General features: G+C 40.2%; 3 protein-coding genes across 5 annotated transcripts; all 3 read left to right on the top strand.

Annotated features, from left to right (window-relative positions):
• Nucleotides 1–407: 407 nt before the first annotated feature.
• rer1 (retention in endoplasmic reticulum sorting receptor 1) lies at nucleotides 408–7278 on the top strand. 3 transcript variants are annotated; one of them, XM_068746054.1, is made up of 8 exons: nucleotides 408–464; nucleotides 2093–2174; nucleotides 2716–2820; nucleotides 3166–3262; nucleotides 3790–3868; nucleotides 4229–4364; nucleotides 5505–5559; nucleotides 6772–7278. In XM_068746054.1, the coding sequence occupies exons 2-8, from the start codon at nucleotides 2094–2096 to the stop codon at nucleotides 6780–6782; spliced, it is 564 nt and encodes a 187-aa protein (XP_068602155.1). In that variant the 5' UTR covers nucleotides 408–464; nucleotide 2093; the 3' UTR covers nucleotides 6783–7278. The 3 variants fall into 3 exon arrangements, with proteins under 3 accessions (XP_068602155.1, XP_068602139.1, XP_068602147.1); XM_068746038.1 differs by having other exon boundaries at nucleotides 5505–7278; XM_068746046.1 differs by lacking the exon at nucleotides 408–464 and adding an exon at nucleotides 894–934 and having other exon boundaries at nucleotides 5505–7278.
• A 1078-nt stretch (nucleotides 7279–8356) lies between these two features.
• LOC137907462 (taste receptor type 1 member 1-like) lies at nucleotides 8357–13050 on the top strand. Its single transcript, XM_068751804.1, has 6 exons — nucleotides 8357–8538; nucleotides 8726–9023; nucleotides 9160–9885; nucleotides 10234–10443; nucleotides 11361–11481; nucleotides 12122–13050. The coding sequence occupies exons 1-6, from the start codon at nucleotides 8357–8359 to the stop codon at nucleotides 13048–13050; spliced, it is 2466 nt and encodes an 821-aa protein (XP_068607905.1).
• A 3672-nt stretch (nucleotides 13051–16722) lies between these two features.
• On the top strand, nucleotides 16723–20335 carry LOC137907414 (taste receptor type 1 member 1-like). Its single transcript, XM_068751750.1, has 6 exons — nucleotides 16723–16904; nucleotides 17090–17387; nucleotides 17507–18229; nucleotides 18553–18759; nucleotides 18979–19099; nucleotides 19407–20335. The coding sequence occupies exons 1-6, from the start codon at nucleotides 16723–16725 to the stop codon at nucleotides 20333–20335; spliced, it is 2460 nt and encodes an 819-aa protein (XP_068607851.1).
• Nucleotides 20336–22428: the final 2093 nt, after the last annotated feature.

Below are 22428 nucleotides of genomic sequence, written 5' to 3'. Positions count from 1 at the left end.
TGTAATAAAATTCAGAGTTAAAATGTTTATATGGGATTTTGTTAACCAAAGTGTTCAATCATATGAAATAACACTAAAAATGGATTCATTCACACATTTCCGAGAACGATCCATGAATGGGAGCAAAGCGGAAATCCAGTCGGCGACAGCAAACAATGTAATCTCCATCAACGAACCCGCAACAAGTCGATACATTTTGTTTCCTTTTGTCGCGGCACATCCGAACGACACAACTCCTGTATCGGTCACGTGGGTTTTTGTTAAAGGGATACGCGCACCAATACGGGGTTTCACGCCTGTGCACTCGACACAGTGCTGATGCATAGGTCGATTTCGGGGCTCGATTATACGTCCTGGTGTATCGTGGAATCCTCTCCGAAGTACTGACGTGTTCACACCGAGATGCACTGTGGCTAGTTCCGGTAGCTAGCTAGAGCCGGGCAGAGACATATCGGCCGCATCAGGTAAGAAAATACTGCAATTGTTTATTTTCACTGTGACTTCAAAAACACGAAGAAGACCCAATTGGAATTTAAAATGGTTATGCAACTTTCAAAGTAATTGTTTAATTCAATATGCAAAGACGTGGCTACTACAACATAGTTTCATTTATAACTGGGCTAGCCGGGGAGCCGCTGGCAATGTTGCACCGTATCTCCGGAAGTGAGTTGTCAAATTTTAACTCATTTTCTGGTACTTGTAGTTCACAGTTGTCGTGTTAGACGTATATTTGGGCAGAAAATTAATATGTCACGAACTACATTTTGTCACGGTATTCCTTATAGGCAAACGCCGCTGGAGTTGTGGGAAATGTAGTTATAGAAATGAATTTAATAACCGCTGCCAGTTAACTCAAGCCTTTTTAAAACTACATAACCCAGACGGGAGGAAAATTGGGCCAAAGGTTGACTCCTTGGTCGCTCCGAGGGCTAACGTGAGTAATTTACAAATAGCGTTAATATCCCTTATGAAATGTTAGTTATTGTTATTTTAACTATTATTTTCTTCGTTGTCTTAGTATCGTCTTCCCAGAAAGCCTTTTTGGCAAATGCAACGCAAAAATTGGCTTTGTGACAACCTTGCCTCGTTAGCTAGTTTTGTAGCTAATGTTAGCCATGCACACAGACGGTTCTACAGTCTTCTAGCTAACTTCATGTGAAATAAAATTAGAATTGTAATACGCTGTAGTTGCTACAGCAATACGATGTCATGTTGATACGTTTGTCATCGACTTTTTTTTTATTTATTTAAATGTGATCATAACCTACCATCTGTGAGCATCAGCGAAAAAACACTTGGAAAATTATTGTTCCGTTGGTTTCAGAGTCCTAGAGTGACTCTATGGAAGGTTCTAGTGACACGTTGGATAAGGATTGTGCATTTACTGAGGGGTAAATTATCGCGTAGCGTGTTAATTTTAATAATGGCTACCTTTTTTCCTCCGGGCCATTTCTCCCTCTTCGTAATATAATGAAGAAACGTTCCAGTCGTTCGCCACGAGTAATAAGGACCGGATAGATTAGTGTTGCCAAACTGGAATAGTCACCTTTTTTATATAAAGTTGGCAGCACTGGATCGATATTTGATGATTAGGTCAGTAAAACGCTGGCGCTGTTTTTGGGTGCATCGAGAACGCACAAACTGCGTTTATTTATTTGGAAAGAAAGTTCAGTTTCATTTTCATGCTTTCCCTAATTTACTGGAATCACATCGAGCGTGGCATGTAGTTATTTTTTAGCATTGCATCTTTAAAATACCTAATATTTCTGAGTGTATATTTACATCCAAAATTAAGGACCATTGGGATGCCTTAAGAAAATGCCTACTTGAACTGCTGAAATATTGAATACTTTTGAAGGCTATCCAGAATGAATGTAATTAAATATCACTGTTTTCAGTTCTGAGAGGCACAACATTATTTTCAGGGAAATTAGATGCACGGAAAGACTGGCTTTACATGTTTAGCACTAATAAGATGTCAAAAAAAAGACATGGAATGGAATACTGACTGAGCTGGAAACATTTCAATAAAGCTTTTTTCCACAGATACGTCAAACAGCTTCAGTTCAATCATAATGTCTTTCGTTGGCAGAATGTCAGAAGGGGACAGCGTTGGGGAGTCGATCCATGGGAAGCCGTCTGTAGTTGCTGCCTTCTTCTCACGGATTGGACAGGTAACATGTCTGTCACATTCAAACACCAATGTGGGGGCGTTATTTCTTGCCTAAACATTGAATTGTATATCCCTCGATCATTACATAGCCAGTGTAATTACCTTTAAGATTTTCAACATTGTGAGCCTCATAGCAAGAAGGTCCCGGGTTTGAATCCCGTCTGTGCGGCGTTTGTATGTTCTCAGGTTTCCTCCCACCTCCAAAAACGTGCAATTTAGCTGAATTGATTTCTCTAAATTGTCCGTAGTCTGTGCCTGAGTGGTAGTTTTTCTCCGTGTGGCCCCGCGATTTGCTGGCGATTGGCAAAGCATTCTGGGTGTACCCCGCCTCTCACCCATTGCCAGCTGGGATTGGCACCAGCAACTCCCGTGACCCGCAAAGCGGAAAATAGATGGAAGGATAGACTTAATAATATTTAAATCAGCTGGTAAGAGAAAGGTATTGGGAATACTTAATGTTATACATGCAGTTTGACCGATATTCATTGGAGGCGCAGTCGATCAGAAATCACTGCATCACCGCGTTTCCTTTGTTACTCCAGGTTTACCAGTCATGCCTCGACAAATCGACTCCGTTCTATGCGGTGCGGTGGGCAGCCACTCTCCTCCTCACTGCTGTCTACATGATCAGAGTGTACATACTGCAGGTAAGTTAAACACTTTAATTTCACTAAAGTCATTTGCCTCGATGTATCCAATTTTTTGCGACATGAGTGAGGTATTCTTTCTACACTAAGGAGATAGTTGTACTGTAGTTTTCTTTTACTGGAATGTGTTTATATTCCTGATTTTCACCAGATGTGAGAGATTGGGGATTTAAGAGGACATTTTTCTGTGGTTGTGATTGCTGTTTCATTTTTGATATGTTATGTTAATTTATTGTTGTTGTCGTTGAGTTCTTTCTCATTTGTAAATATATATATATGTATATATATTTGAAAGCTGTGTATTTTCAGTTCTTACATGAAGAGATGTTCTCTGCTGCTTTTCAGGGTTGGTATATAGTAACGTACGCTTTGGGAATCTACCATCTCAACCTGTTCATTGCTTTTCTATCACCAAAAGTGGATCCTTCGCTGCTTGATGAAGGTAGGTTGACTCAGTTAAATGAGATCTTGTAATTGAAGCATGTCAGACTCATGTCATTGGTTGTGTTGGTATTCGCTTCCCTCCACCTGTTTCTCACAGACAATGGAGAATTTGAAGAGTCTTCTTAAATGTACTTGTACTCACTAGTATTGATCTGGCCCTTTCTTAACCAGCTGAAGTACTATCTTTGAAGTCTGCCAAGTTCTGTGTGTCATTGTGGCGTCTAGGTGACCAGCAGCGAAGTCATGGTTTAATGACATTTTTCTTTCGCCCATTTCTTCTGTTTGTGTAGTTTTGTTTTTGTTGAATTATTAATCAGTATTTTCTGTAACTTTGTATCATCAGTGTTGTTTGTAAAGGTCGGCCCTGTATTATTAAGGTTCAGTCATTCTACATGATTGGGAAATGGCAGTAATTTGTTGTTCTTTTTTAGAATAGGGCTTTTGATGGTTGTTTGTCTAACAGATTACACACGAAGATTTCCATTTTTACTAACTTGTTCATCAACTATAAACTCTCCCCCACAGATGAGGGCCCGTCCCTTCCTACCAAGCAGAATGAGGAGTTCCGTCCTTTCATCAGGAGGTTGCCTGAATTCAAGTTCTGGTGAGGCTGACCTTCGTTCCTTAACCCATCTGTCACTGTGATTCTGAAATATATTCTTTAGTCATGCATTAAAAAGCTGCCACTGTATTTGAAACCAAAAGTACTACCGGTAGGCTGAATTATGCTGTGTGTGTTTGTGACATCATTACTTCACCGCTGCCCCCCCCCCCATCGTCATTTAGTCTTTATTTAAGATGTGAAAGCGTTTCATTAGGCCTTTAAGCGTGCCTGGAAGATTTTAACTCAGACTTTGTGGCATTTTGTCATCTGGATATATATCATGTGATTCAAGTTACAGATGCTTTATTTCTGCTTTCCTCCCAACTGCTTTATCAGAAGTTGTGTTTCTCTTCCTGGCAGGCATTCAGGGACCAAAGGCATCGTCATCGCCATGATTTGCACATTTTTTGATGCCTTTAATGTGCCAGTGTTCTGGCCTATTCTTGTAATGTACTTCATCATGCTCTTTTGCATCACCATGAAGAGGCAGATCAAGGTAAAAAACAAATCAACACCAGACTAATGCAGTGGCTTAAAGTCGAGATGAGTCTACAACCCTGTGACAAAGCTTATTAGCACGTTCACAGAGGAGATACGCTTTGAAAGATGCCGTTGGAATTTATTGGGTGCCTGAAAAGAAACTCCCGTTAACCGACATTTTGTGTGGTCAAAAAAAGTTTATATTTGCATACTTATGGGCCATTTATATCGTATATATGTACAGGTGGTCCTCACTTTACGAAGTACCTATTTACAGCGGGCTTTCCGAAATATAAAAGTATGTGTTTAGCGACAAGGAATCGCTGTTAACGACGAGCGGAATGCATTGGCTGCGGGGATACGAGTGAGTAAGTAGAAATTGTTACGTACGCAAACAGAGTAACACAATTCACAAAACGGGGAGGGGGCAAGACGTGACAAAGGGTTGTTTTTATTCTCCCCTTATAAGAAGAAATTCCTCTCAGATACCAAAAGGAAAATATCAGGAAACGACGGTGCCACAAGTTTGACTGTTCATCGTTATGTCCAAACCTCCGTGCTGCTCGGTGAGGACACTCCTCGTCGTCCCACCCCGCGTCCAAATCGAAACGCCAAGCCGCGCCAGGCTGTCGGTTCATCTGGGTTGTGTTCTACGATGTTACGGTGGCAGCCGGACTCTCCAATCGCTACCCGCTCCGCCACCGTGCTGCCTGCAAAACGAAACTAAAATCACCTGATATACATGTGCAAATATTTGTAAAATAAATTGATCACACACAATGTCGTCCAAGTTGTGGGTTAACGGGGTTTCGTTTAGCGACGTGGTCTGTGGAACGTAACTCCGTCGTTGAGTGAGGGGACCACCTGTGCTCACTCACAACTCGAAACAGCAATGTACTGACGCTAAACACTCACTTTAACATTTCTGAAATCCCATCCTAACTGAGTCTTCCTTAAAGGAGTATGTCATTAAGTGCGGACCATCTGTATCCAGTATATTTGCACTTCTACCATTTAATTTATTCTGTATATTTTCTGTCTAATAAAATCAGCAATCTTCTGTGCTACTCCTTCAAATCGGGTACTTTAAGGGTTTGAGCAAACTGTTGAAATATGTCGTTAACTTCTCTCATTTTTCCTTCCTTATTGTCTGTAGCACATGATCAAGTACAGATACCTGCCCTTCACACATGGGAAGAGGACATACAAAGGCAAGGAAGACACAGGGAATGCTTTTGCAAGTTAAAAACTCTGACTCACTCTTCCCCTCCCTATAATTTGAAATGTATGCCACACAGAGCTCTAATGGGGAGTGATCGGGGTTGGAGGGTCATTTTCTCTCTTTGTAAGCAAGACGGTAACATGAGAAACACAAGTTGTTGTAGATGAGGATCAGATCAGTTGGAAATATTGCCTTTGTCTATTAGGGGATTCTTTTTTTTGTTCCGTTTGTTTTCTTTTGTAGGGCCATGAAACTAGTTTTAGGATCTGTCTGGATTTTTTTTTTGGTAGTTAGTGAGACTCAGTGCTATCTTTTGCCTTTTTAACCAGATGGGGTAAGTATACTTCATCAGAAGAAACAATTGCAGTGAAATCTTCTTGTTTGTTTGTTTCCAATGATGGTGGTTCTAGTACATCGCCCTCTCTCAATTAAACTAACTTTGACAACGTTTGGTTGGTTATTTGTAAAAAGTTCTACATTTAAAGTCAGTAATGTCAGTTGGGTAATAACATGCTTGGATGTGTAAGATGAAATCTGAAGGAAACTTTGAATCATTCCATCTTTTGTGATTAAAGTACGTCTGCGCTGGCTCAGCCACTCGGCCGCATTTGGAGAAATCATCTCATTTGACTTCGATGTGATTCATGACAGGCGATTAAAACACCGTCTGTGGGGTGGAAGCTACGTCTCCGTTTATTACCCTCGTGCATGCGGAGCAGAGTGAGATCGCTGTGGTTGATTTAGCAGCTTCATTTGAATCTTCAGCCTTTCATTGAATATATAGTTCAGAATGAGGGTGACTAACCCAGCGCATAGTCTAACGTCGATTTTTCTTCTCTTGTTTCGTACTTTTGAGATCAGATACTCCTCGATGACCACCCTTATAAACCAAATGTATTTCTTAATGGCAGTAAGCTTGCTACGACAAACTAAAAGCCCTGAATTTACTTTACCGCTGATTTTTACACAATTGTGTGGCTAATCAGTAATATATACAGTACCCTCTTATGTGTAGAAGTATTTGAGCTCATCTCATACCACGGTTTGATCTGAGAGCCAACAATGACACCTTTGCTCTTTGAAATGATTAACCATGTGTGGGGCAGTCAGTTTGTGTTGACTTGCTGTTGTTCTCATTTCTTATTAATCTGTTTTGATAAACAGTCATTCCAAGCAAACATCTGTTCTCTTTCTTTTACAGAGGAGACATGAGAAAAGCAAAGATTGAAAGCTTTTATTATAACAAATGGATGAAGTGGGTGCTGATCAGTTTTTCTTTACTACAAACCTATTGATTTTCTTTTTCTCCATTTGTATCTGATTGCTGAGGATTATCTGACATTAGTAAACTAATGAGCAGCACTGTAGTAAGGGATAAAAACAGTTTCCTGTAAAAAGTATGTTTAAAAGGATTGTCTTTAGGATTTCTGTGTAAATATATATATATATATATTTTAAAATATGATTTTGTTTTTGTTTTTTAGATCATTTTCTTTTTTTTCTTTCAAAACACAATACTGTTTCGAAGTATGTAAATCAAAGCAGTTGAAATTGTTTAATGCTGAACTGTTTAATTGGGTTCTTTGATGAAAGTAATATTGTTTCTCATTGGTTGCATGTCATTGTTTTCTTGTGCTACAGATTTGATTTTAATAAGTGTAATTTTTCACTCCAAATGCTATTAAAGAGGCTGCGTCCCTTCAAACAACACCTAAGCTGTCCGTTTCCTATTTCCTATTTATTGACTTTCTTTTGTCCATTAATGATGGCTTCTATTGACAAACCACATTAAGTACGCATTACAACAGCCTGGCAGTCAGGGAACTAAAAGATCTGACTGCAGCAACGGTTTGTTCATCTTTGAAAATGTTTGTGGTTCATCAAGCGTAAAATGCAGCAAAGGAGATCTTAACCTGTTCAGATGCAATCCAAAACGTAAGAAAAACATCACAGCATTGGTCTCCTTAGGTCCCAAACATTTTCAGTGTGTGTTAAAAGATGAGGTGATGCAATGCGTTCCAGCATTTTAAATGTTTTTCCTGCAATTTTCAAATAAATGTGGGGTATCATTGATCTGCAAATCTACTTTTCTATACATTTTAGACAGTTGTACAACGGTTTGTCCGATACTCTGGTTGACAGACTTAATTTTTTTTTTAATACTTGTAAATAATGAACATTGCCGAGAAGTGCATGATGGCAGCGCCATTAGGTTGAAGTCACACCTAACTGAGTTAAATCTGACTTACGTCCCAGTCTAAGGAGACAGCGGCGTACGTAAGGGAAATGGGGAATGACGGTTGACAAACAAAAGCAGCTTGTAAACAAAGCTTGTAACAAACAAACGGCTAGTTGACGTCTCATCAGCTGATTCATGACACATGCTGGAGGGACCAGCTGTGGCGTCAGGAGGTGGAGACTGTCACCTGGCCAAGATGGTGCTGGAGACAGATTCGCTCACTCCGTCTGACAAACAGCAACAGTAGAAAAACAAACACATGACAACATAATTTACAGACATGCTCCCGATTAAACGGAGATTAAACGGCGGGGGCCGTAACTGACCAATTCCAACTCTGTCCACATCAACTTAAAATCAAAGCTGCGTCCCTGGACGCTGGACACTAGTTTGCATGCTGATTTGTGTATTCATATCCACCCAGGTCTTGCTACTTGCCTCTAAGCGCTACCTACTGTGAAGGAATGATCACTTGGGCAGAGCCGTCACCAAATTCACACAACTTTTTTTTTGTTATCTCACAGACTAGTAAACGGGATCAACAACAATGAAGCGCATTCTTTTTTGTCTTTGTCTTGTGGGATCTCTTCGACACAGCTGGGCTCAGTGCACTTTCACAACCTCAGAGTTTCATCTTGAAGGAGATTATGTGATTGGAGGACTTTTTGATATTCATCATGACAGTACCCCTGTCCTTCACGACAAGCCAGAGGCTGTACTCTGCTCCAGGTGAGTTTGTAATCACGCAGTAGATCTGAACGGATGCTCTTCAAGGATGACGCAAACATATAGAACAGAATGTTTGTTATTGCTCCTCTAACTATAAACGTCTGCACAGCCTTCACACACACACACACACACACACACACACCGATGCTCAACAGTGAACATGTCTTTCATGCCCCTCTATCCACAGCAAACGCTTTGTGCTGTCAAGTTATCGAAGGTTTCAGCTGATGAGATTTTCTGTAGCAGAAATCAATCATTCTAGCCAACTCCTGCCAAATGTGTCTCTCGGCTATGAAATATTCGACCACTGCTCAGATGTGCAGAATTTTCCAGGAATTTTGAAACTCATCTCATTCAATGATTTAATCCAACCTTGGGGTGAATCGGACAATAGTGTGTCCAAACTGATTGCAGTGGTCGGCACGTACACGAGTACCGAGGCACGGACCGTAGCCCCACTGTTCATGACGAATCTCATTCCTATGGTAAGACGGCGAAGCGCTGTTTGCTTTATTTTATACATAATTTTACAAGATAGTTTGATTAATACCAGACTGATTAAATCTAGAAAATGTAATCGCCATTAAAAATAATGTCGGTTCCTCTGTTGTTCTTTAACAGGTCAGTTATGGAGCTGCAAGCTCTATTTTTTCAAGAAAGCAGAATTTCCCCTCTTTCCTAAGAACGGTGCACCCCAATGAAGACGTTATACAAGTTATTGTTAGACTCGTGCGGCACTTCGCCTGGCGCTGGGTCGCTTTCCTTAACATCGATGATGACTATGGCAACGACGGACTGGCATTGTTCATAAAGAATATTAAGGACACTGAGATCTGCCTGGCGTACACCAAAGGCCTGAATTATAATACAGATTACTCCCCAGTATTCAGACAGATAGAGTCACACGGGATACACACCATTATTGTTTTTGCTCCTGAGTGGACTGCAGAGGCTCTTATTAAATCGGCGATACAGCAGAATGTCACGGACAAGGTGTGGATAGCAGGAGATGCATGGTCCTTAAACAAAAAGCTCCCAAAGGAAAAAGGAATCAGAAGTATTGGGACTATACTTGGAGTTGCTGAACAAGCAGTAGCAATACCTGGTTTCAATGAGTTTATCGATGCTTCCAAAAACCGGACCTGTCACGAAAATGCAGAGCAGCAGATGTTTTGTAATCAGGTTTGCAACTGCAGTTGGATAAGTGCAAAAGATATCATTGATGCAGACCCATCTTTCAATTTCCCCGTTTATTCTGCCGTTTATGCCGTTGCTCACGCCTTACACAGTGCCTTGGAATGTGGAGCCGGCACATGCAAAGGCAATATAACAAAGTATCCACACATGGTAAGGTCACAAATGAAATTACCATTCCATTAATTTGATATCACCCTCTTATCTGATTTATGTCTTTATAAAGTTACTAAAAAACTGTCTTTCGGTGGCCAATCAGAGACACTTTGATCTTTGGTCATTGTGAGATGGAAAGTGTGCAGATGTTTTGTCTGATCTCAGCCCTCTGTCACGGGTTTCTTTGATCCGATGTACACGCTCTACTTTATGAAACCTCTGAAGGGAAAATGACTGTGCATTTCTTCTCACCGCAAGCTTATCTATAAATATACATGAAATCAACACTTGCTCATTGTGGAGTTTTATGTTGTTAATATTCAGGACTGTGTGTGCCCACGCCAGGTTCTAGCAGAGCTGAGGAAGTCAAACTTTACACTTTTAAACCGCAGTTTTGAATTTAATGAGAATGGCGACCCAAAGTATGGATCCTACGCCATAGTGCTCTGGAATCACCAGGGCGAGGCCGAGGAGGTTGGCATTCATGAGTTTCACCCATCGTCGTTCCATTTCTACATCAACAGCAGCAAAATTCTGTGGCACACCAATGGCAAAGTGAGTTCGTCTCAAACCATTTGGTTTTTACCAATTCTGTGTGTGTGTCTGTATGTGAATGCAATATTATTGCAATACTGTTTATATTCATCAGTGGTATTTTTATTTATTTATTGTGTCATATGAAGTTATTTCTAAAATATAAAGTTAATTAAAATACCCATAAGAAGAATGACATCCGGCCAGATCGAGGATAAATAGGCCCCACCCTAGAGCTGGGCCTGGGGGGGGGGGGGGGCTCATTGGCTGTGCTTGGTGTTCGGACATTCACTCACGGGGCCAGGCCACGCACAGCCTAAGAGAGCTGTGCTGATGAGGATGCTGCACCAATCTGTTTCTGTGAAACGGACCCATGTTGCAAGGAGAAGCTCTTGAGATACTGGTCAATCTACTTTCCTACCCTCACCTATGCTGTCCAGCTATGGTGAGGGTAGGAAGGCATTTAGGTTATACCCCACTAGGAGGAGACCCTGGAGTATACCCAGGACCCACTGGAGAGATTATGTCTCTCGGCTGGCTTGGGAGCGACTCCGACAGAAGAGCAGGAAAAGGTGGCCGAGGAGATTGGGTGATTGGGCCGTTCTGAATTAAATTAAATTAAATTTTATTTATATAGCACCAGATCACAACAGAACTTTACAGGATTAGCAGGGAAAGACAGAATCCAACTTGACCCACAAGAGCAAGCACTTTGGCAATGGAGGCAAGGAAAAACTTCCCTTTAACAGGCAGAAACCTTGGACAGAACCTAAGGTTTTTATTGCGTGACTGAGACATGGATCAGCAGGAAAATAATGAATGAATGTTGATTACATTTAATAACCTTTGGAATATATATATCTGTCAAATCATTGCTACATCACAATTATTTGCATCCATCATTTACGTTTTTGTTGTTATCTATTTGTCTTGAACAGGTGCCGACTTCACTATGTTCACAACAGTGTAAAGTAGGATATGCAAAGAAACATGAAGGAATCCACAAATGCTGCTTCACCTGTGAAATCTGCCCAAATGGAACCTATGTCAACATCACAGGTAAATGATTGGCTGAGAAATATAATACTAGGAACAGCGGTAGCATTGTAGCAACTCCAGGTGGTTTTCCAAGCTCTTTTTAATGACTAAAATGGTTCAACAGTCTTTTCAAATGGATTTGAATGCTGATGTAGGCTCCCATCTTCACTGTGAACTGTGTAGCAATTGACCTTGAGCAATAAATGATTCATTTTGGTACAATTATTTGTAGAGTACAATTTAACTTGTAAAGCAAAATTGATGGTTGGATGGAAGGGGTATAATTAAGGAGCACAAATAAATCCATTGCACTTTCTTTTCAGAACACTGTATTTGTCACTTTTTGTTTGTCCATGTTATATGTTCACTGCGGTGTGCACAGCCCTCTACGGCGGTAAGCAGGTAATAAAACTAATAAAATATGAATAGGCTAGTCTGCCAAGAGGGCAGGTGACGGTCACAATCACTAAGAATAAAATTGCATAGAACTCTAACAGTGACTGACGTTGTGTACATTGTCACTGTTGAGTACGAATGCAGACAAGGTATAGGAGTAAAAAAAAGTTAAAAAAAAAAGTAAAGCAAGATTGACTTGAAGTAAACGGTAACATATCACAGAACCAGTTTGAACATCGATCACTACTTCTGCCCTGTGAAACAGACGACCCCTACAAGTGCATCCGCTGCAAGGAGACAGAATGGTCTGAACCAGGAAGTACATCATGCCGTCTGCGGGAGGTGGAGTACGTCCCGTACACAGACATTGGAGCGATTCTGATCATGGTCAGCGCCTGGGTCTTTGTGGGTCTCACATTAGCCACGTCTCTCCTCTTTGCCATCAACTACAACACACCTGTTGTTAGATCTGCTGGGGGACCGATGTGCTTCCTTATTTTAGGCTGCCTAAAACTCTGTACTGTTAGTGCGTTTTTTTACTTTGACAAGCCAACTATCTCCTTTTGCGTCTTAAGGTTCTTGCCATTTATTTTGTTCTACACTGTTTGTCTTGCATGCTTTGTTGTTCGCTCTTTTCAAATTGTTTGCATTTTCAAAATTGCTGCCAAGTTCCCCAAACTCCACAGTTGGTGGATGAAATATCACGGGCAATGGCTGGTCATCACTGCTGCCTTTGCTACTCAGGCAGTCTTGCTTCTCATTAACCTGTCTTCTTATCCACCCAATACCTACAATGATACCTTCTGGTACCCAGACAAAATTGTTCTTGGTTGTGTAAATAGTTTTTTAGTTTCCTCAATGTCTACTGTTTTCCTTGGAGTCTTGTGCTCCCTCTGCTTCATTTTCTCCTATATGGGAAAAGACCTCCCAAAAAACTACAACGAGGCCAAGGCATTAACCTTCTGTCTGTTCCTGCTGACATTCACCTGGATCGTCTACAGTACTGTGTCCATGCTTTATCGAGGCAAGTACCTCCAGATTCTTAGTGCCCTGGCAATACTGTCCAGTGTCTACTCCTTTCTGCTCTTATATTTCCTCCCAAAATGCTACATCATAATTTTTCAATCCTACAAAAATACGCAGCAGTACTTTCAAAGTCTCATTCAGAATTACACCAAAACAATTAGTCAGTAGCTGCAGTGTGTGTGTGAGTGTGTGTGTGTAAGTACAGATATGCAACAGAGCGAACAATCGTGAAATTCAGGTTAAAACTCAAACACATGTCATTTTTATACAGATTGTACCGTACCACTAAAATAAAAACCCTTGTTTTATCTGTGTTTATTTATTTTTTACCGCTGAAGGTTTAATAACAATGCCATTATCTACTTCCATTCTCAAGATTTCCACATATCACTTTATTTTCCATTCATGTGTACACTGTTTACAATCTTTCATATTTTCATTTCTTTGTGCTCTGACAACATTTCTATGAACCAATCTCCAAATGACAGCGAGAGCACCAGATATTATAGCCACTGATTTACAGAATTTTATTATATGTATATTTGGAGCGTCCACGGAGGACTATGTGATATAACAGTGAGCCGTGGACAGGCCAGGTACAAATATCAACTTTCTAAAAGCTAATTGGACTAAAGTCTTTTCATGTAAAGGTGTTAAAACAACTAGAAACCAATGTGGAAATGTATAAAATTACTTTTTGATAGATACAGGAATTTTCTCAAGCCTCCTAACAGTTTATTATCAAATAGGCAGAGAGTTGCCTATCTCACTCCCTTAACTGAGAACAACACTAAGCAAAGGTTTTTCTCCAGGTTTGTACAAGTGAAAACCCGCATCAGCCCTCTGACCACCAATATGGAGCCATCTTTAAGAAATCTTGGCGTAATCTTTGACCAAAACTTTACTGAAGACTAAACTTTGCTCTCTCCGTCTGCCGAACAAAGCAAAATGTATACTGATGCTCTCAAACCAAAAACCAATAATTAATACACAGTAATGCAATTTCCAGCAGCGTCCCGTGGGTTAAAAACGCTGCTGGCGGTCGTTGTTAACCCGGGTCTCGACCAATCCGGTATGACTTTCTTATTTACGTTGATTTGCATCTTCAATTTTGGCAGATGTTTGCGGCGGGCTTGGGACCGGCTTAACTGGCATTGCTACATTAGCTCCTGCTTACCACACTGCCCTTGCTGTCCATGAGGATGCATTGAAGGAATAAATGTAGCTATTATTACCATACTGTATTACTATTAGCTCTGTCATGCTTCCTTATATATCATGTTTTGGAAATATAATTTTATTAGTTCCTTTTTTAATGTCTTACTATGATTTACATTGAGTTTATAGCAGCACTGCTTTTGACTGTTTTGAACAACCAATGAAACAGCATGCTATGCACTATAAAATAAACTTTCTCTGTGAAAAACAAACCTTTATTTCTCGAGTCATCTCATTTTAGCATTTCTTTCTACTATTATGAACTGAACCATGTTGTGCAGATAAACAATGAGATGAGATAAGCATGAAACTGTCATCACTAGTCAATAATGTTTTGTGTTTCTAACTTGATTTTGTTTTGTAGGTCCTCAAAACTATGTTTTTTCTGCGTAGATATCTGATCTGTCTTTGCACTGGATTCCCGCTCGTGTACATAACAAATCAAGGTATTACAGCTTCCCATTTGAATTGCCCTTTTCCTGCTTTAAAGACATTACACGCACCAGCTCCTGTGAATCCGGACGTTGGTTGAGAGCTCATCCCTTCCGACCAAGCAGAACAAGGCCTTTCCGCCATTTCAGGTTTCTGTATTCAAACTCCACGTCATGGTGTGGCCATATATTGCATTCACGATTGCAAATGACCTCCTTTCAAATGAGCTGTGTGGCTAAAGCTGAAGTCGTGCAGAGCTAATTTGTAAGAGTTTTGAAAAAACCAAGGATATTTGGTTGAAATTATTAATTAATTTGAGTGTATTTGTTTGTGACCCAGTGGAATTTTCCAAGTACAGCAATGTTCTCTGCACTCCTGCTCTCCCCTCCATCCCTTTACATCCCTCACAGATTCCTCAGCTTCATCATTTTGTCAGCCCCATCAGTCTCAGCATCATTAGCCGCCACCACCAGCAACACAGCATGCTTCAGTGTACAACTGAAATGCACAGTACTCTCATGCTCAATCCAATGTTCACTTTATCCTCCTGTTTCTCTACACATGTCACCGACACAAATGACTTCATCATCTGGTTCAATAATAAGTGCATTTCTGTGCCGAACATCAACACTCCTTATCCTTCCAGGTGCATGAAACTCACTGTCAGATACCTACAGCACTGACTACTGGTGGCCTAGTTTATATTTTTAGCCAGCCAGAAGAAAGGACTGGGTGGCATATTGTTTATAAATAAGAGAAATCATTTGGAATGACTGTAGCATAGCTTCCACACGCCGACATTACAACCGTGATATCGGAATAGAGGGGCCAGAAGTGTATTTAGGCAGAGTCTGACATTAAATGATACACAATCTCCGTGCAAATAAAGGTGTAAGGGGGGTTGTATTTACAAATTTAGTCAGGTGTGATTTGGGAATAACATATAATCTCATCAGGAGATCTATTTTTATTAGACAGCACTCATAGAGAAGAAACTACACTCTTCCAAATTCTGTTCATGCTGTGAAGCTGACTTATGTTGCAGTTATTCAGTCCGTGTCTGCATCTATAGTGTGTCATGAGTTGTGAAGTCGTTAATGTAAGTGCATCTTACCATCTAAATAATATAGCGTTTAAATAGTAGGAAAACACTGTTATTGACCACAGATTGTCTTTATTGGTCAAAGGTGGAGTCACTTTCTGCTGCCTCAAAATACCAAGGCCACAACAATGCACCCTGGCCAGACCTCACTTTACAATCGATGCCCGGATGGACGTGGGTACATTTGCTATTTACACAATGTTGGTGGTATCTGTGAAAATGTGTCTAAGTGTGCTAAGTGAAAGAGAGCATATTTAGGACTTGATAATTGATAATCATTGACATTTGAGTGACCAACTGGCCACTGGAGATCTCCAAGACTTTTGATAGACCAAATTCCACATTCTCTGGTCCCTCTGAAATGAGGAGCATACGGGGGTTTAGACTATAGACTGAATACTTAGCTGGGTTGTTGACTGTATTGACTTCACTTTGATTTTTGACAGAGCTGTTGTTGTATGTCAGTTATTGTATTGTATACCAGTCCAACAAAGAGCTTAATCTACCTTCAACCGGGTAGGGGGGGCTAACAAGGCATTTGGACCCGAGATACACAACTGCTCCATAACAATTCAACACATGGCAGAATTTGTGTAGAAGACTTTAGATGAAGATCTTCAGTAATTCAAAGAAACTTTATTGATATACTAAAATTAGATTTTTAGATTACTAATTTTATTATCAAAAAAAAAAACAGACCGCCAAAATGTTGGAAACAAACATGACTCAGTAGGTTACATCCTCATCTGTTACGTTTCTGAATTTTAAGATCTATTTCCCATGTTTTAGCACTAAGCTCGACATGTGTTTGTTTACAAACCAACAGTTTTGCGTTAAACCCATGGTGTTATTCGGTGCTCACCACTCCCTGGAGGAGAAGGGCTGAGGAGATGCTTTTTGCATACTGATTTGTGTAAACTAATTTCCAGATCTGTGTTTGATCTTCTGACCTCATGCATTGTCAAGTGCATGGAAATGTATAATGTGGGTAATGTGGGGGGGGGTTGTTTTGAGCACCACATTGTCTGATGTTCTCGAAGCTGTTCCAGTTCACGTTCACCTTCGACTGGTAAGTCATTGCTGTAACAATGAGACGTCTCCTTGTTTCTCGGTGTCTCGTGGAGTCTCTTCTACATGCATTGGCTCTGTGCTCTGCCCCAGCCGCAGAGTTTCATCTTGAAGGAGATTATTTGATCGGTGGACTTTTCAATATTCATCATGTCAACACCTCAATCTATCATGATAAACCAGAAGTGTTTGACTGTTCCAGGTGAGTATCATAATTCGCTCGTTGAAATAAATCATCTATTTTTGTAACATATTGTAAAAATAACTTTAGGTCAATATCTGTGGCTTGATTAATGTGTGAAATCCTATTTGTAATAGCCACATTTGTGGAGGGCTGTTAACTTTAACTCAATGTAATTCTCCCCGTTGTCCTCTCTCCTTCCCCAGTCAGCCATTCATTCCGTCAAACTATCGAAGGTTTCAGTTAATGAGATTCTCTGTGGAAGAAATCAACAACTCTACCAACCTGCTGCCAAATGTATCTCTGGGATATGAAATATTTGACCACTGCTCAGATACGGATATTTTCCCAGTAATTTTAAAGCTCATCTCAGCCAATGGCTTGATCCACGGTTTTGGCGAATCGCGTGTAAATCTGTCCAATGTGATCGCAGTGGTCGGCCCTTTCTCCAGTACGGAAACCTCAACAGTAGCGCCACTGATCATGATGGATCTCATTCCGTTGGCAAGTTTCCAGTCATTATTATGAGGGCATAATTGACATTTTTAAACTTTTTAAATTGTCATTTCAGAAATATATCAGTGAAAATGACGCAAGCGATTTCTCTGTTGCTTGTTAATCAGGTCAGTTATGGAGCTGCTGCCACTGCCTTTGCAGAGAAAGGGAAATTTGCTTCTTTCCTACGAACAGTGCATTCCAATAAAGATGCTATAGAAGTGATTGTTAGACTCATTCTGCACTTCAACTGGCACTGGGTTGCGTTCCTGAACAGCGATGATGATTTTGGTAAAGATGGCCTGGAAACATTCAGAAAGAGGATTAAGGATACGGAGATTTGTCTGGCCTACACCAAAGACCTCGACATCAATACGATCAGTCCCCAAATCTTCAAACAGATAGAGACATTGAATATACATGTCATTGTTGTTTTCACTCCAAAAATGGTTGCTGAAGCTCTAATTGAGTCAGCGATAGAGCTGAAAATAAAAAACAAGGTGTGGATAGCCGGTGACACGTGGTCTTTAAACGAGAGGCTCCCCAAGGAGAAAGGAATCCACAATATTGGAACTGTGATTGGAGTGTCTCAACCAGTCGTGCCAATACCTGGGTTTGATCATTTTTTAAAATCTGCCAAAAATCAGGATCACTGTGAAAAAGCCGAAGAGACATTTTGTAATCAGGATTGTAACTACAGCAACCCAAGTGCAAAAGATATCCTTGCCGTCGACCCATCCTTCTCTTTTCCTGTTTATTCTGCCGTCTATGCCATCGCTCACGCCTTGCACAATGCCTTGCAGTGTGGAAACGATAATTGTAAAGGCAATATTATAGTGTACCCACACATGGTAAGTAAACGTCTAATTCTATCATTTAGTTTATTTCACCTTATGAATGTTTCAGTTAGATATTTAGTTTTGAAAATGATTTCTTGTCAGAAGCATATACTGTTTTCTTTTATATCGGCAAAGTACATATAAAGATAATTTTATTCTTAGGCAGCAAATTTCTGACGGTTCCAGAAATGTTTCAAATCTCCAAATCCCCTCCGATTGAAGCCAAGACAAAAATCTGAAATGAAATGCAATTCTCCCTAATTTTAATGTCAAACTTGTTAGTATGATAGCAAAATGAAAATAACGGTAATTTGAACATTGTGTACTCGCATCAGGTTCTAGCAGAGCTAAAGAAGTCCAACTTTACACTTTTAAACCAAAGTATCCAGTTTAATGAGGAAGGCGACCCCAAGTATGGATCCTACTCTATAGTTTACTGGAACCCCAGAGGCGATGTAGAGGAGATCGGCTTTTTTAAATTTCACCCATCAGCCATCATTTTCATCAACAACACCAAAATTCAGTGGTACACAAGGGGAGAAGTAAGTCCTATCCTATCCACTTACCGGTATATATGAACATATTAAAGCTTATGCTGATAAAACATGTTTTGTTAGTTTTTTTCACATTTACATGAATGCAGTCTTATAAAAAATGTATTATAAGTTAAGTATTGAATATAATGTACCAACATTCCTCTTGTTTGCCTCCACCCTTCACAGCAATGCCTTTGTTTGTTTGTTTGTTGCTGATTTGGACAGGTTCCCACTTCAGTTTGCTCTAAAGAGTGTCCAGTTGGGCACGAAAAAGAACAAAATGGGATCCACAAATGCTGCTTCAATTGCAGAATCTGTCCGAATGGAACATATATCAACAGTACAGGTAAATAAATATGCAAGTCGTATGACCAAAAGCAGTGCCATTTTCATTTGTATCATTTGGACAGTTCAACGTTCAACCTTAAATAAAAACCTTTGATCGAGGAACTATTTATTTTTTAAATGCAAAAATTAATCGGGTTGGTTATTAAAAGAAGCAACAAAGCAATTTCAGAAGATTCTGTCCTTTTATCATGTAAAATAGAGGACCACCACTTCATTTCTTAACTGCTCCCTCACCTGTATGCTCTTTTACAAAATATAATAATACAATAATCTTATTGGTATTTTCCCCTTCTCTTGCGAAACAGACGACCCCTACAAGTGCATCCGCTGCAAGGAGACAGAATGGTCTGCACCAGGAAGTACATCATGCCGTCTGCGGGAGGTGGAGTACGTCCCGTACACAGACATTGGGGCGATTCTGATCATGGTCGGCGCCTGGGTCTTTGTGGGTCTCACCTTAGCCACGTCTCTCCTCTTTGCCATCAACTACAACACACCTGTTGTTAGATCTGCTGGGGGACCGATGTGCTTCCTTATTTTAGGCTGCCTAACTCTCTGTACTGTTAGTGTGTTCTTTTACTTTGACAAGCCAACGATTTCCTTTTGCGTCTTAAGGTTCTTGCCATTTGTTTTGTTCTACACTGTTTGTCTTGCATGTTTTGTTGTTCGCTCTTTTCAAATTGTTTGCATTTTCAAAATTGCAGCCAAGTTCCCCAAACTCCACAGTTGGTGGATGAAATATCACGGGCAATGGCTGGTCATCACTGTGGCATTTGCTACTCAGGCAGTCTTGCTTCTCATTGGATATTCTTATGACCCTCCCAAGCCCTACAATGATACCTTCTGGTACCGAGACAAAATCATTCTTGGATGTGATATTCAACCTCGAGGAATCTTCATTTCTATAGTTTTGCTTGTGACCTTGTGCTCCCTCTGCTTCATTTTCTCCTATATGGGAAAAGACCTCCCAAAAAATTACAATGAGGCCAAAGCAATAACCTTCTGTTTGCTCCTGTTTATCCTCACCTGGATCATCTTTGCCACTGAGTACGTTATTTACCACGGCAAGTATATCCAAACTCTCAATGCTTTGGCAATACTGTCCAGTCTTTACTCCTTTCTGCTCTGGTATTTCCTCCCAAAATGTTATATTATCATTGTTCAACCCCACAAAAACACACAACAACACTTCCAGGGCATCATTCAGAATTACACCAAAACAATTAGTCAGTAGTGAAATGCATTTTATCTTCTGTCAGAAGAAGCTAGTTTTATTTATTCATTCATCTTCCAACCGCTTTGTCCGTTATCGGGTCGCAGTCAATGGGCGAGAGGCGGGGTACACCCCGGACAAGCCGCCAACTCATCGCTGAGCGACACAAAGACAGACAATCAGCCACACACTCACCCGGAGAGAACCCACGCAATTGAGCCTCACCGAAAGGATTCGAACCCGCAATCACCTTGCTGTGAAGCAACAGCGCTTAACACTGCACCACCCGGCCGCCCGCTCGAGAGTTTACTACTGCTAAACAGAAGCTTTTGCTTTAAATATTCTGAATAGTAAATCACCTTTACTTTGTGATAACTTTAAGTTAAATGGGAAAATGTTCCTGTTATTGTAACAGTTATTGTAAAAGGACAAGTAATTTCTGCTGATTCTGTTCAAATATGATCAATAAAGGAATAAATCAACATTTTGCGAAATGTGCCGTTTTATTTTGGAGCGTTCAATCAATGAGTTTTATGTGTCTTAAAATAAGTTGGTTTTTTTCTTAAATTGCTGTACAACAAACAATATGTTGGGGCCGTTGGGAATCCCAACTCAAATATCGTCAAATCGCAAAGGTTTTTGATGACATGGTTTAAAACACACATAACTGATTCAACGTGCATAACTTTACAAGGACACACTAAAATTCTATTAGATGTCATCAAAGATCTTCAGGACATTAAATGTTACACTACAGGTATTTCATTCATAAAGTCAAGGAATCCAGATACAAAATGGAATGTGCGTTGCTCTCCACTTTGGAATCTGAACTCACCATTTGATGGAAGCACTTATCTGTGAAATCATCAAAATATAATCTGGGACACTGAGTGCACTTGATATGCTAAGGTCTCCATGAATGTCAAAGCAGATTTATTTAGTGCATGTGGCATTATATTTTGTTAAAACCCACAATGAGTCTTAATGTTGCTTGTGTTTGTACGTTATAAATGCTTATACATTTCCTGTCTTTGACACCTAAACAAAAATGTTGATGAGTTTATTATCTGTGTATGAGTTAAACATCCATCCATCTATTTGCTACAGCCAATGTATCCCCCTTGCGGGTGGCGGGTGTTGCTGCAGGCTGTCCTGGCAGTATCCACGCATCGCAGGCAACCCCTCACACCTATGAATAACTTGGAGTGATCAAATTCATGCTGCATGCTTTGTGGAGAACATTCAAACGCCCGGTACCATTTTGCTGTGAGGCAACAGCGCAACCCACTGAGTGGAGAAATAGTAGAAAAAAAAAATTGGAGTAGAAAAACGGACATGAGCTGCTTGTTCAAATTAAGATAATCCAATTGTTTTTATTATAATAATTCATGTATTTGCTGGTGTTTAATTAAAATGCTATTCAAACAAATGCAAATAAATACATACATATATTGGAATGATTTTTGCTAATCATTGAAATTGATTCTCTGCTTTAGCTAAGAAAAAATAAACACGATTTTAATATCCTGTGTTTGGTCCCATTTTAACAACAAATAGCTCTGTTGCCCACTACTCTGGTCCTCAAGAGAATAGCAATGTTGGAGCGAAGCATGTGTTCATGTCAAGGAGTTCCACACAGCCGTCATTGAATACACCTCTTTGCATAAACTGCAAGGTATATAGATACACAGGTAAGACTTCAGGTGATGGTGGTTATACATACCGTTGTGACTGTAAACTGCTTGATGTACTAAAACTCATTGAGAGGAAGACGTTTCCAGGCAGTGGGTGCCATTAAATAGATTATTCTGCCTTCAGGCATTACTCAACACGTAACATCACATTTGCACCACACAAAATATAATGTGTTGTTGTGGCTCTTGCTCATTTTGACCAGGTTGCAAACTTGCCTGTGAAATGTGACAAGCATGCAAATTCTGCAAAGTCAATGCAACCACTGCCCTCTATGAGAAATATGATACGCGTCGTTTCTCCACTGAAGAAAGCCAAGGATAAACAGACATACAATCTAAAAACAATGGTACAAATAAGTAGCATGTTGGATTCCAGTTCTTTATAGATTAATCTTCAGTCTACTTTAATGTGTGGCTTGA

Source organism: Brachionichthys hirsutus, chromosome 2, assembly GCF_040956055.1.
Source record: "Brachionichthys hirsutus isolate HB-005 chromosome 2, CSIRO-AGI_Bhir_v1, whole genome shotgun sequence".
NCBI classification, from domain to species: Eukaryota; Metazoa; Chordata; class Actinopteri; order Lophiiformes; family Brachionichthyidae; genus Brachionichthys; species Brachionichthys hirsutus.
Note: the sequence above shows the minus strand (reverse complement) of the source record. Positions and strands in the feature narration are given on the sequence as shown.

Excerpts from the sequence above, each read along its gene's own strand:
- LOC137907462 (XM_068751804.1), top strand. The coding sequence starts at position 8,357 with ATGAAGCGCATTCTTTTTTGTCTTTGTCTTGTGGGATCTCTTCGACAC. Across the intron at positions 8,539-8,725 it reads GAGGCTGTACTCTGCTCCAG|CAAACGCTTTGTGCTGTCAA; the intron begins GTGAGTTTGTAA and ends CTCTATCCACAG. Across the intron at positions 9,024-9,159 it reads TGACGAATCTCATTCCTATG|GTCAGTTATGGAGCTGCAAG; the intron begins GTAAGACGGCGA and ends GTTCTTTAACAG.
- LOC137907414 (XM_068751750.1), top strand. The coding sequence starts at position 16,723 with ATGAGACGTCTCCTTGTTTCTCGGTGTCTCGTGGAGTCTCTTCTACAT. Across the intron at positions 18,230-18,552 it reads TTATAGTGTACCCACACATG|GTTCTAGCAGAGCTAAAGAA; the intron begins GTAAGTAAACGT and ends TACTCGCATCAG. Across the intron at positions 19,100-19,406 it reads AACATATATCAACAGTACAG|ACGACCCCTACAAGTGCATC; the intron begins GTAAATAAATAT and ends CTTGCGAAACAG.
- rer1 (XM_068746038.1), top strand. The coding sequence starts at position 2,094 with ATGTCAGAAGGGGACAGCGTTGGGGAGTCGATCCATGGGAAGCCGTCT. Across the intron at positions 2,175-2,715 it reads TCTTCTCACGGATTGGACAG|GTTTACCAGTCATGCCTCGA; the intron begins GTAACATGTCTG and ends TTGTTACTCCAG. Across the intron at positions 3,263-3,789 it reads TCCTTCGCTGCTTGATGAAG|ATGAGGGCCCGTCCCTTCCT; the intron begins GTAGGTTGACTC and ends TCTCCCCCACAG.